This window comes from Brachyistius frenatus, unplaced genomic scaffold, assembly GCF_029030835.1.
Source record: "Brachyistius frenatus isolate BFR_SWC_R1_liver_20210118 unplaced genomic scaffold, ASM2903083v1 Contig_24, whole genome shotgun sequence".
Lineage (NCBI taxonomy): Eukaryota > Metazoa > Chordata > Actinopteri > Embiotocidae > Brachyistius > Brachyistius frenatus.
This window is the reverse complement of record NW_027210623.1, coordinates 934,252-947,800: the sequence shown is the minus strand read 5'-3', so window position 1 is coordinate 947,800 and position 13,549 is coordinate 934,252. Positions and strand designations below refer to the sequence as shown.

General features: G+C 42.3%; 1 protein-coding gene across 6 annotated transcripts in view; it reads right to left on the bottom strand.

Annotated features, from left to right (window-relative positions):
- The window catches only part of apba2b (amyloid beta (A4) precursor protein-binding, family A, member 2b), a 59,531-nt gene that overhangs the window by 2,938 nt on the left and 43,044 nt on the right, over window positions 1-13,549 (bottom strand). For 4 of the 6 annotated variants that reach the window (XM_069697623.1, XM_069697628.1, XM_069697624.1 and 1 more), the window contains 6 exons: window positions 10,734-10,769; window positions 8,240-8,326; window positions 5,054-5,239; window positions 2,478-2,657; window positions 345-557; window positions 90-209 (listed from right to left, as the gene is read on the bottom strand). In XM_069697623.1, coding sequence (XP_069553724.1) covers window positions 90-209; window positions 345-557; window positions 2,478-2,657; window positions 5,054-5,239; window positions 8,240-8,326; window positions 10,734-10,769 — 822 coding nt within the window. The remainder of the gene's footprint in view (window positions 1-89; window positions 210-344; window positions 558-2,477; window positions 2,658-5,053; window positions 5,240-8,239; window positions 8,327-10,733; window positions 10,770-13,549) is intronic. The other 2 variants (XM_069697626.1, XM_069697629.1) reach the window with 1 other exon arrangement.

The following is a 13,549-nucleotide window of genomic DNA, read 5'->3' as shown; positions in this document are numbered from 1 at the left end:
GTAAAATATACAGAATATACCACACTGAGCATTCAAGTTAACAATCTGTCCACATTATATGTGTAATTGATTTCTCAGTTTGTACTTACAATGCCGTTCTGGACACTGAATCCCAGCTGATACTTTAGATCTGGTCTCTTGATGAGGACCGTGGTAACAGGAGGGCAGCTAACAATGTTCATTTTCACCTGGACTTGGTTCTTTAAGCCCTTCAACAGCGAGAGAAAAAACACACCAAATGTTAACGCTCGTTCATTTTCACCGACATCGTTTGGCTGAATGTTTAAAAACCAAGTCCCGTGATGTGTTTCACAGCTTCAGCCGCCTCTTCAGGGTGTCGGTACCTTAATGATTCCCTGACAGGTGGCGAGCGGCAGCCCCACGAGGCTGGTGTTGTTGATGGACATGATCTGGTCTCCGATGCTGAGCTTGCCGGAGCGAGCTGCCGGCCCGCCGTTCATCATGTTGGCCAAGATAACTGTGGGCAGGATGGAGCCCCAGCCGGACTCCACGATCACCACACCCAGGATCTCCCCTTTACTCTTCTCCAGCTGCAGCTGTGGAGAGGAAGGAGACGGTCCGTTGGTCATTTTTCCGTTTCATCATGAACAAATACTGACATCTCATAATTCAAACTATATGATTGGAGCACATCGAGCTGATTTCAACACTGCCTCTGAAGAAAACGCACCAGTGTTGAAGCTACCGGTCTGTTCGCTCCAGTCTTTTCTCATCTCAGATATTTGCTGGAGAGGCACCAGACTCAGACTACAAACGGCTGGAGAATGTATAAAGAACTCATTATCACTGAAGACATTATGATTCCTTCCTGACACCTGTCAGAAAAAATAGTTTCTTCTAACCGGCGTTCACGGATGAGAGCCGGGATCGGCGGTGTAACGGCAGCCCTGCAGCTGACGGGGTCGGGTCTCTTTAGCGAGTAGAGAGGATATGGATATCAGGAAACTGAGCTGCTGAGAACAAAGCAGCGACTGGCGGTGAATTCCCTCTGATGCCAACAGAAACTGAATCACTCTGCTGCAATGAATCTCGGCGTGGGCAGCTTTGGTTGGATGCTGCCAGCGAGAGAGCCCACGTGTGCATTAGTATGGATGTTTTCTCTTCACTTGGACGGAGGTGTGCTGAACACAGAAGATAAGCTGGAAAAGTCGAGCCAGAGCGTCAGGACTGAAGTCGGACGACCTCTGAGTGAGTATTTGTGTCACCTGTAATGTGATGTTTAGGCCAACAAAGTGGGCGACGGCGGTGAAACGAGTGGTTTTCTGGACACCTTGTGTTGTTTGTGTTTCCAGCAGCTGCTAACGTTACAGTGTGCCATCGGTACCCGGGGCTCTTCCTGACGAATAACCACCTTCTTTCCTGGCTTGAGCTCTCTGCAAACTACATCATCTGGCGTCTTATCATGTTTTTTGTTGAGTGGATGCTACAAGGGGAGAGACTTGGCAAAGGGAAGTGAAAGATTTGGTGGTTCGGGGTCAGAACTGCGCACGCAACACATCCGAGGACACGGAGCCACTGCTGGCACGGATTCACCAGCAGGAAAACTCAGCTGCTTCGGTAAATATAGCAGCACTGAGGAATGTACTTCTCCAATAAACTACATTTACCATCAACAGTAAGTTGGCGTCCACATAAGAGGTGGCACATTTTTCCCTTCAATCTCCACAGCATCACAAACCTCCACCTGCATCATCTCGGTAAACAACAGGACAACGTGAACCGCCATTAAACCGATCTGACCCGCAGGCCACCGGTGAGGTGTCTCCATGACAACCAAGTTCTGCTGAGACGGAATACGAGTTCAGACAGCAAAACATCGCCACCGCTTTATTTACAGCAATTCATTACTTGTATATCAATGTTTCACTTTACAGATCCAGCTATTGTGCACATTTCAGTATTATACACGTTCTCACTGTTCGATAACAATCCTGGTGACCAGCAGGTGCTACTCGCACATGAGGCCTTCAGACAATGAATTTACTCTTCGCACCGTTGTGAAGGTGAGGAAGCTCCGGAGCTTCCAGAAAGTCCAGGTTCCCCATCACTCCTACTTGTTCACGTGCCTCTAACAAGAGCGGCTGTGGTGCTGTTGCCCGTGCAGCCTCCCTTGCTCGTACAGCAGAAACACTTTCAGTTTCTAATTCTCCAAAAGCCTCCAGGAATGTGTTCAGGGCACGGTGTTAGCTAAAGAGGAAACGCTACAGGAAAAAAAAAAAAAAAAAAGAGCTGACATGCTCAGAGTAGATTTTACTGTAACATCTGCTTAATTAGCTAAACGCTACTATAGCGGTGCCGTTCCTCCAGCATAAGTGGATTTGTGCCACATGTAAAGTCTCACAGTGTTTACGTCTCGTTTTTTCCTGCACAAACACAAATAAATATCTGCATTAAAAGACGCAAAGAATCTCCTGCGAGGCATTACTGCACGTGCCGTAGACTTAATATAGACCGACCTCTTTGCAGTTCTCAGAGTTGGAGAAGTGAATGAGGTCGTCGTTGTACATTTCCTGGGTGTTGATGATGTCACTGTACTCCTTCTGACTTAGGTCCTCGGGGTTGATGCCGTTGGCCCTCAGGAACTCCTGGTAAGCTACGCTGAATGCCTGGCCGATGGACTGAGCGATGAGCTGGGCCTGCAGACGGAACACGAAGCAGCAACGTAAACACATGTTTGTGAACTTGTTTTGTTCGATCCACAAAAGCTAATCTACAAGTTGCATACAAATAATACAGCAAGAATAAAGCTTCGGGTGGCATCAAACAACGGATACACAGAGTGTGTCAAGAGTAGGTTCAGGCATTATATAAACGGATTCTCACTGACAAAAGCTATTTGTTCCCACCGAGAGAAAAACAGATGAAAACAAACGTGTGTACAGATTGCTGTTGTTTCAGTCAGAGGAAGTGAAGGTTAATGGAGACAATGGGCAGAAAAACACATCTACACAAAGTGGATTTACTTTACTGCAGAGACAGAATGAGAAACAATATCAGCTGAAAGAATGTCGGTCATAAGTGACGAAGGTGTTCCACATAGATGCAACACTTTGAAGCCGTTATTACCAACTTCGACTCCATGCATGCATACAGAGTAAAGAAAAAGTGAGTCTTTGTGTAAATTTGACTTCAAAAAATAACAGCAAATTTCTTTTTGTCCGGAAGGTATCGTATTGGTGGTAACGTGGATCGCCATGATCTTGTGGCTTTGAAAAAAGATAACGTTGCCAAAGAATGTAGGTCACAGTAGTTTATATGTAAAGCAGGTAGAGCAGGAGTGGTGGGTGGGAGTATCGAGGGGAGTAGATCTGGGACACCAGGACTGCTGTGGAGCCTTGCAGAGGTGCCGTGGGTTTAAAACACCGGTGAAGGGAGGAGCCCACTTCATAACCCCAGTGAGATACTGCACACTCTCACCTTGTCGCTGAAGCTTTGTACCAGGTGGTTTCTTACTTTGCTGTATGAGCGTAGCAAGCATAGTACTAGTATAGCCTGCTGTGAGTTAATGAGGCGTTAGGTAGGTGAAGACAGGTAGTAATATTAAGTCAGTTGACCCTTGAGGAATTTTGGTGATAAAATGGCACTTGGCGGCCCGGTGGTGGAGTGGTCAGCACCGTCGCCTCGCAGCGAGGTTCTGGGTTCAAGTCCCGGCCGGGGCCTTTCTGTGTGGAGTTTCCATGTTCTCTGTGGCTTCGTGGGTTCTCTCCGGGGACTCCGGCTTCCTCCCACCGTCCAAAGACCTGCATGTCAGGTTAACTGGTGGTTCTATAAATGTCCCTTCGGTGTGAGTGAGAGTGTGAATGGGCTTTGTTTGTCCGTCTCTGCGCGTTGTCCCTGTGATGGACCGGTGAACCCTGCCTTCACCCAAAGTGAGCTGGATAGGCTCCAGCCCCCCCGTGATCCTGTTCAGGATAAGCGGGTATAGATGATGGATGGATAAAATGGAACTTTGTGTGAATGTTAAAACAAAATCTTTTGTCAAGCTGTGATTTGAATGTTTTCCTAATTAACTGAATACCACACTTGAATATAAATCTCTTGCAGAATTCGCAGGCATCAATAGCCCAAACTCACACCACCAATTAGTTTTTCACAACAATGGAAAAAGTCAGGAAACAGGACACAAAGCACGCAGCCAGTGGAGCCACAATAACAGAAACAGTATAGAAGTTAATGGATGAACGGCTGAACGGTTCTATTATAACTCTGGCCGGCCTTTAAAACCTGGCAACAGAATTAGATGAAGAGGGGACAGATTGGAGTCCAGCCTTTTACACTGACTGGCACAGAAACTGAGCTGCTGGCTCCTCAGTGCAACATTGTTCACAGTGCCAAGTCTTCCTGAATCTGCTTCAACAAGGCAAGCAGCAGCTCAGTTTGGGTAAGAAAAATAAAAGTGGGCAGTCAATTTACTTTATTGCACATCAGTGGGTACTGCAGCGTGCACAACAACATTTTTGGAATTTCTATTTATGAGAAACAACATTTAGAATAATGTGGATGAAACATCCATCCATCATCTATACCCGCTTTATCCTGAACAGGGTCACGGGGGGGAGGGGGTGGACTGCAGCGTATCCCAGCTCACTTTGGGTGAAGGCAGGGTTACACCCTGGACAGATCACCAGTCCATCACAGGGACACGTAGAGACGGACGGAAACAAAGACCATTCACACCAATTAACCTGAGGTGCATGTTTCTGGATGGTGGGAGGAAGCCGGAGAACCCTGGAGAGAACCCACGCTGGATGAAACATGACATAACAAAAAAAACTTTGATCACGGAGCCCAAACTCAGGAAAAAGCTCGTACTGGTGATAAGCTGAAATAACATCCGACAAACACCTGGAAGTGTCATCTCCCCACTGTCTTGAAGCGTAGAAGGATTCAGCTGCCAAATGAGAACTCTGACAACAATGTGACTTCCTCTACTGTCATCTGTGTGACATCTCACCCGAGACGACTTCTCTCGTAAACACACAAACAGACACAGCGACGCAGCGGGTTTGTGAATCTGAAAAGAGTCACTTACATCCTCAGACTCAAAGACGTGACATATCATCTTGTACTGCTTCTTGGCCTCGGGCGCCCCGGGCGTAGTCTCGATGCAGTCCTGTGAGGCGGTGCGCGGCATCCGGCGTCTCGCCATCAGGACCACGATGTTCCCAATGTCAGCGATGTAGGATATAGTGCGGAGTGCGTTGTCCATCATCGTTTCCTGTCGGCATGCCAACCACAACCACACACAATACTCAACAATAAAGTACAGTATTGATTTGTGATTTTATCAGCTAAACATTAGAGGAACCGACTGTGATGATGATGATGATGTCGGCAGGGCCCGGCGTTATAGCCATATTTTATCGTATCGTCATATGAGACTGGATATCTCCTGAGATTTTGGATATTGTAATATCATATTCTGGGGTAACTGTTGTATTTTCCTGGCTTTAAAGGCTGCAAGAGGGGACATAGTAAATTGGTGTCACTTTCTGAATTTATCCGACTGTTGTAGCTCTTCTATCATTTGCCTTGTTTGCATATTACTGATGAATATTTATCAAAAATGTCAATGTTTAAATATTTTGTGAAAGCACTAATAGTAATTTCTACAATATTGTTGTGATATCTATACCGAGGTATTTGGTCAGAAATATAGTGAAGTTTGATTCTGACCATATGGCAGTGACCTAGATGTTGATATGAAGGACATCACCCGTCTTCAACTTACTGGGATTTGAAAATGTTTTTGGTTTACAGCTGTGAGCCCTAAAATCAAATAAAAGTCACCTGCCCCTAATATCAAAAACAAATAACATAAATGAACACAGGAACATTCACTAATTCAGCATCTCTGGACCAACTCCCAAAAAGCTGATGATGTCATCAATGCAGGTCTATATTCATAGATTTCAAGTTAATGAAGATGACTGGGTCAATTCTTGTAAATATTAATTTCACTACAACAGCAATGCAATGTAGTGAGTGCTGCATGTGACAATTAGTGTAATCATCAACTAATCTGTGGATTTTTTTTTTCCCCTCAATTAATCGCTCAGCTGTTTGGTCCTTAAATGGAAAAAAAAAAAAAAAAAAGTGAAAAATGTCAACCAGTGTTTCCCAAAGTTGAAGGTGCAGCTTAAAATGTCTTATTATTCGCCAAACAGCCCAAAACTAAAACAAATATTCCGTTTATTATCATGAAGAACTAAAAGAACCAAAAAATATTCAAATTTAAGAAGCTGAAATCAGAGAATCTTAAGCAATTTTTCAGTAAAAACATTCTAAAAACAATAAATCAAGGGCAAAACAATAGATTATTTTCTGCCAATGAACTAACTGTGAATCAACTAATCATTGCAGCTCTAATGCATTGCAATGCAACATAAATCCTACCTGCTTCTTTTTTGTTGAAAACGTGGTTGATGACTTGCCAACTGGAGCGAGTCAGTAAAGCATCAAACTACAAAGAGGAAACTAGAACAGAAGCAACGCACATGCTAGAAATATGAGTCCACGGTGGAGCCGAGAAAGAACGACACATTTGAACTGCTAAAATGATGTAATAAGACATATTTCATCACAGTGAGCTTTGAATTAGAATTTACCTGCTGCTACTATAGCTTTGAGAAACAGGAACTGTTTCTGATGATTATCCTTTTTCTGACAACAGCTGGCTTCCTTTGATCAGAACAATTTTTAAATGAAAGTGTGCACCATGTTTGTTTCCTTTCTTTGTCAGAGCTGCATTATCCATTTAGCGCAGAGAGGAAGATGAAATTATTGCAGACAGAAAACAAACAGGCCTACTTTTGATTAAATTTATAACTGCTATAAAATCTGATTATGGCCCAATAACACCCCAGCAAATTAGATCGTGAGTAAATGTTGATCTGAAAATATTCAATAGACGCACAAAAAAAAAAAAAAAAAAAACTCAAATGTTTTGGATATCAGAGTGTTTGTGGTGATGAATCCAAGTGATTTGAACTGTGTAATTATATTAGTTGCATCATAATGTCGATTTTATGAGACTTTATATCTGAATGAAACAACAATTAGTAGAAGACTTCAAAGTTAAATCTATGCGTTTGCTGGAACATGTATTTGTTCATGTTTTATGATAATATGCTGAATTAAATTTCAGTTAATTCAACTTCACGTCATTAACTGTGTGGTGGGTTTATTACATCAGACTAATTAGTGTTGTTGTTCCAGCCCACCTTCAGAGTTGTTCTGACTATGAATCAATGTCGGGGACCTCAGCTTGCTTTAACTGCAGAATGAAGGCTTCTTACTCAGAATGTCTTTCTGAAAAGTGCCACGACCAAATGGGAAAGAGAGGAAGTTGGACACTGCATTGCAGCACGTTATTTTCTGCCAGGTGGCTGCCCACACACACACACACACACACACACACACACACACACACACACACACACACACACACACACACACACACACACACACACACACACACACACACCTCAGATGGCCAGACAGCAGCTACGATTGAAATACTGCTCATGAATCATCTATCACATATACATTTAACTGTTTCTGTGAGCACAAAGTTCTATTCATGAGCTCAAGAACTGCAGAAGTGTTTCTCCTTTTATCAAAAACTTCACCACCTCCTGAGAAAACGTGTTCTGCTGCTTTACACCACAGCTCGCTAGACAGCTAAAAAGCAAAGTAAGTTTCTGCGAGAGGTTTTGGATCAAAACTTGAATTAGTAAAAATATGATGGCTGTGATTTTTACTCAAAGACATTCAGAAAGTCGCACTTCAATCTGAATTTTGACTTTTTGACTGGGTCAAAGAAAACATGCAGTACATATTAATCCTTTTATCAATGTACAGATGGGGTCATTATTTGGATATCGATAGTAAAAACCTTCTCATACTAAAAGGAAGACACAAGATGTCGATGCTGCACAGATGTTCATGCAGCATTTTTTGGGCTTTGCAGGATCTCTTCTTACCCTACGTCAAAGGGAACTCTGACAGTGACGTTATGAGATTAAACAAACAGATAACAATCAGAGCTGGGGTTTTATAAGACACAGCTGGTGTCAGCAGCTGAACTGCAGTTATGACAACTGTGACACAACATTCCCCTGATCTGTCGACTTGTATAACTCATCAGGTGGCTGAGGTACTTTCAGGGAAGACAGCTTTTATTCTCACAGGTGAGACGGAAACATGGAGTTCTTACCTGCGAGTCTGCATTGAGGACTTTGATCCTTTGGGTGGAGATGAACAGATCCACCTCAGTGAGGGTTTGAGCGTCTCCATCTGCACTCTGAAGAAACATACAAGCAGAAGAGCTGTTTAAAATCACCTCCTTCTGATCTGGACTGTTTAAAGACCTTTGTACCAAACTTGACTGCTTCTTGCAAACACAGCCGTTTGAGTGGTGTCTGTGTTAAATGTAGGAAATTCTTAGTTTATATATCCAAAATGCATGCATGTATAGTTTAGTGTCCAGCGAGGGAAATGCTTGTTAGATGGGTTATTAAGTCTAAAGGTGAGGTGGACGAGGCAGAAAAACAAAGTGTCTGGCGGTGGTGTTAGTTTGCATCAACTGTCCTGGCACGAGGATGGCGAGCTGGCACGGAAACAAGAAACAGCTTAACACTAAACCCTTACCAGCTGGCTGTTACACCAGAGAGAGCAATGCAGCTTCAGCACGGACCAAGCCTGCACACATTTCCCTCTCATCACTGTGCACTGCAGACTAATGAAATGATATTTGTTTTAGTTTAATTAATACTGCCTTATGCATTTACAATAAGGCAACAGTGATAAAGATATTGCTGTAATGAAATACTTCATGGAGTAAACGGTGAAACATGTATTTGAGACTGTGGTCTGTAACTGTTATTAATACTTCAGTTTTTTATCTCCACCAAGCATATGATGTACAAAAACTAAGGAAAGAAATATGATTCGGTGTTGTTAATTCATGTTTTGGGTGTAATCTCTTGTCCATTTTAAATTTAGAAGTGGTGGCTTTTGCTTGCTCCCAGAGAACAGGTGTGAACTTGCAGTTTTCCATCAGAACACAAGGACACAGCTTACTAATTTGTGTGGTGCACATTAATAATTGCAGCCACACTGTTCGACCAATTCAAAGTCCAATTTATCTTGTCCATATGATGCATAAAGGTCTACAGAGGTTATTATTACTGGAGAATTGAAAATCTGCTACTTCTGTGGTGGACTTCTGCCTGAATGATTAATGTAGTGCAATCAAAGCAACACCTGATGTTTTCTACTGAAACGTGTGATAAAAGCTCCTATAAGCTCTCCTCAGTTTTTCACAACATTAAGCCTATAATACATGTGTTTGTTTACAGATGAAGCTTCCCTCCACTGCATCTCTCACGTGTAAAGAAGCAAAACAAGAATTATTTGCGTTGGCTGACGAAGATTATGTTAATCACAAAAAAAAAAAAAATCAGGCATGCGCTAAATACGTAACTTAACTTACTTGAGCGTAACAGCAATGCAAGTACAAAATAGAAAAAGGTGCTCTTTGCTAACACAAATTTGAGTTGCAACTGATGGCATGAGCTTTGGATTGGGTTAGCCGGTTCTTGCTTTTTCTCAGCAAAAATTAAGTTGTATGTCTTTAGCCTCGAGGTAAAAAGGTTATTATGTTCAGTGTGTTGTCCTTTATTTCCATTTCTGCTATCGTTTCTAGTTATTGTGTAAAATTTATGCAAGGAAACAATGCCAACTTTACTTTCTAGCGCAAAATCCTCCGTCACAAACTACCAAACTCGTAAAGCCTCCAACTCTTCACAAACTTAAATTGATTTATAAAGCCCTCGTATCACTTAAATTACTATGATTTTCAGCAATAACAGACACACACAAAAAAAATGCATGAATCAATTAAACATCTGTGACAGCTTGTGTACATCGTTAATATAGTACAACATCTAAATGTATTTTGTTCTGACGATGGGTCATTACACCAAACACGGCATGTAAACTGGTGCTTTAAGGTTTGTGAAACCTTTAGAAGTTTGTACATTTCTGCATACATATACAGCAACACGTTTGGGAAAATCTAATGATATTTTAGGTCATATTTATGCAGATATGTAGAGATTTTAAAGGGTTCACAAACTTTTGAGCACCACTGTATGCGTTATTATTGAGTGCCCTTTCCCACAGCTTATGGCACAGGTTGATTCACAGTAACATTGGCAGTGTATTAACAGAAGCCTGAGACATAATACAATGTGGAGCCACAATGTGTCTTCTGATACCTTGTGGTCACAGTGGTTGCATATATATTCATGTCAATGGGCTGTTATTACATCTGGTTTCAGCGGTTCCTCGGCCTGCCTTACAACAGAGTCTCCATCATTGTGAAGATTTTATGATGTGGCTGGTTAAACGCTGCTATTCCAGTTTCGCCAGTATTCAGACACTTTATCTTACATTACAAGGACGTGTTACAAGGACCACAGTTTATAGAACCTTTTGGCTACACTGAAACAAAACATACCTTGGTTTACTATCGTTTTGAAAAACCTCACAAAAGATTCGTTGAACTAAACGCATGAACTTAGAAGTTTGCGAGACACAGATGGAGGAGGATACACGGACAGGCACAAATGAAATGAAAAAAGAAAAGGTGAAGAGTGGAAGGAAAGTGGCCAAAGGGTCTTCCTTTTGCTCCGTTTATTACACACCGCCTTTTTCTTGATTTTGGCAGCCTTCTGTACCCTCTGGCAGGCAGGCAGGCAGGCGGGCAGGCGTTGGGACGGGACAAGGTCAGCAGATACGGGAGCACAAAAAACAGGAGGAAGAGGAGGAGGAAATAAAGAAGGTAAATAAAAGAAGGTAAGACAGTAAAGCCCCAAACCAGACGGCAGGTGTGCTATCGCTGCTCTCACAAACAGGGAGAGGGACAGAGAGAGACAGGAAGTGTGTGTGACTGTGTGTATTTATGTGTGTTTGTGGAGATAAGCCAGCAGATATGAAATTACACTTTTCCTGCATGCTTGACAAAAGGTCTAAAGGTTGTTTTGTTTTTTTTGGACGTGAATGTTAATTTCTTCTTCTAGTTTAAAATATCAAGTGTCAGTTTTGCATCTACTGTCATAAAGATGGACGGTACAGTTCCATTTCTAAAAGCGTTACAGCCACCAAAGACATCAAAGTCTGTAATTCAGGTTGAGTGTATGGTCACTGCTCTTACCGACTTCAGTGTTCATGTCACAGTCTAAATGCTATTAGCAGGAACGACATGCTGGAAAACAATCAACAACACACACAGAGGAAGGGGAGGAGATTAAGCCCTGGGCGAGGATTTAAACTGTGTGCTTGGGGTTTGTTCTCTGGGCTTCATCAAAACAAAATGACAAGGTCGATTCACCATGTTTGGAATTAAACACCTCAGATCAACATGGAGGCAGTTTAACACAGCTAATGTGTGTGATTAGTTCATACTGTTCATCAAGTGAACCCCACATTTGAACTTAGATACGTGATCTTTTGCAGGAGTCTTAGCTCTTTGTAATCTTTCAAAATCAGCTCTTTTATATAACGTTGAAGCCGAGCTGCTGTCCCTCTCTCCAGCTACCGTCGACCAGAGGAAATGATCTTGACGCTGCATTGCATGAGCCACAGTGCAAAGCTGTAACCACTAAGACAGTATTAGTAACAGCCCAAAGGGAAGAGTCTTTTTCCAGTTTTCATTTTGCAAAGTTTTCTCCTCCGTGATAAGCTTTCACGCAAGACAGACATCTGAGGCTTTCAGCAACATCTCCTGCTCTGCTGAGGAGGAGCTGAGCAGGGAGCAAAGAGTGAAGGGGTGGGTGGAAGGGGGAGAGAAGGGGGAGGGTGAAGCTTCATAAATATTACATCAAACAGAGTGAACATCATGCCAAAAAGATCTGAATAAATAACCTACACAGATCTGCTAGAGTTTACCTGGCGTAGTTCTTGCTCAGTTCAGCACTACATGGGGTGCGCCCAGGTTTATGTATACAACATGTGTGCTTCCTTTGGTTGATCTGGAGCAACTATAAAAGTATGACTGCACTAATACCGCACATGTGGTCGGCTTTGCGTGGAGGTGGCTGCGTCCATTTCAATGTCAAAGTCGAAATGCCGGTTGCTGTGCAGCTATTAATTTGTGCGCGAGGGACAAATCAAAGAGATGAGGGTTTTTTTGTTTAATGGTCCTGTACCAATCAGGTGACACCACTAAGAGGTGACAGCTGACTGTTGCCATGGTTTCATCCTGACGAGACTTTTTGCAGGCAAGTCAACTGTGCATGACAGAGAGTGAGAGAAGAAGCAAATATAGACTGGAGGGATGAAGTGATGCCAGCAGACATCCACACTGTGATGAAAAGGGCTTTTAGCCTGAAACCAGCCAACAGGCTTTAAAAGACTTTGAGACTTTCACTTTTCTGCATCAGCCTTTTCTTTGTTTCAGAATATCCTCTGACGGGTGTGTGACCCATCCAAAGGAAGTTATTAAGGATTTTGGGAGTTGAATCTATAAATAAAAAATATTATAATGTCAGGAACGGATTAGTATTTCACGCCACATTCATGAAGTTCCCTAGTCTGGTATTACCAGACCCCAATTCACTGTGCAAATATATGTGTCTGGAGATGCCCCATAGGGAATCCTTTCTAATCCCTACTGGATGTAGACCTCAATTTAATTTTCATACTAGCAGCAGCCTTCAACGAATCGGCATGAACCACATAACGCCACGACACTCCACCACCACAACTCCATTGAAAAGAAAAAAACAACAACATTTTACTTCAGTGTCTTTACTACCGACACTAGTGGATAATTGGTCCGCCTCTCAGAGTGCCAGAGCAATCATTAATGCGAACAGGGTTGCCAGACTATAATTGCAGCAAAGAAAACTCAAATCTGGCAGCGAGTGCCTTGTCAAATTGTAGTTCTGGTTTTCTATTCTAATCGTTCTAATCATGAATCATTTTGTTTCAGTTTTAGACTAAACATTCAGGAAATGTGCCTGACGATATTCAAGATTCAACTAATGTGTTTAAATATAATGGTGTGAAAAAAACATGTAAATATCCCTCAATTTAGGAGACCAAAAGAAGTAGCCTAATGCTTTGATATCTGTAGAAGAATGATGTTTGTCACCTAAATGATTGTACACCCACTTAACTATGCTATTCCAGCAGATTTGATATTTACATAATTTTGCATAATTATATAAATACTTGCAGCAGTTGCTATTTCCATCCCCTTTCACTGCAGTGTACACTACATTGAAGTGTGTAACATTAAGGACAGGGTTGAGTGAACGCATTAGGACAGGGTCTTCATCATCGAGGTCTAGATGTTTATTTATTGCATGTAACCAAAAGCTCTTTTAGCACAGAAGCTGCAAACTGTGGCTAAAAGAGAGAAATTATGTTTAATGGCCAAACAGATCTTTTCATTGACACAGACTTATAAGTACAAGTAAACTGGCTTGAAGTTTTCTAATCCTGCATCATGCACCTG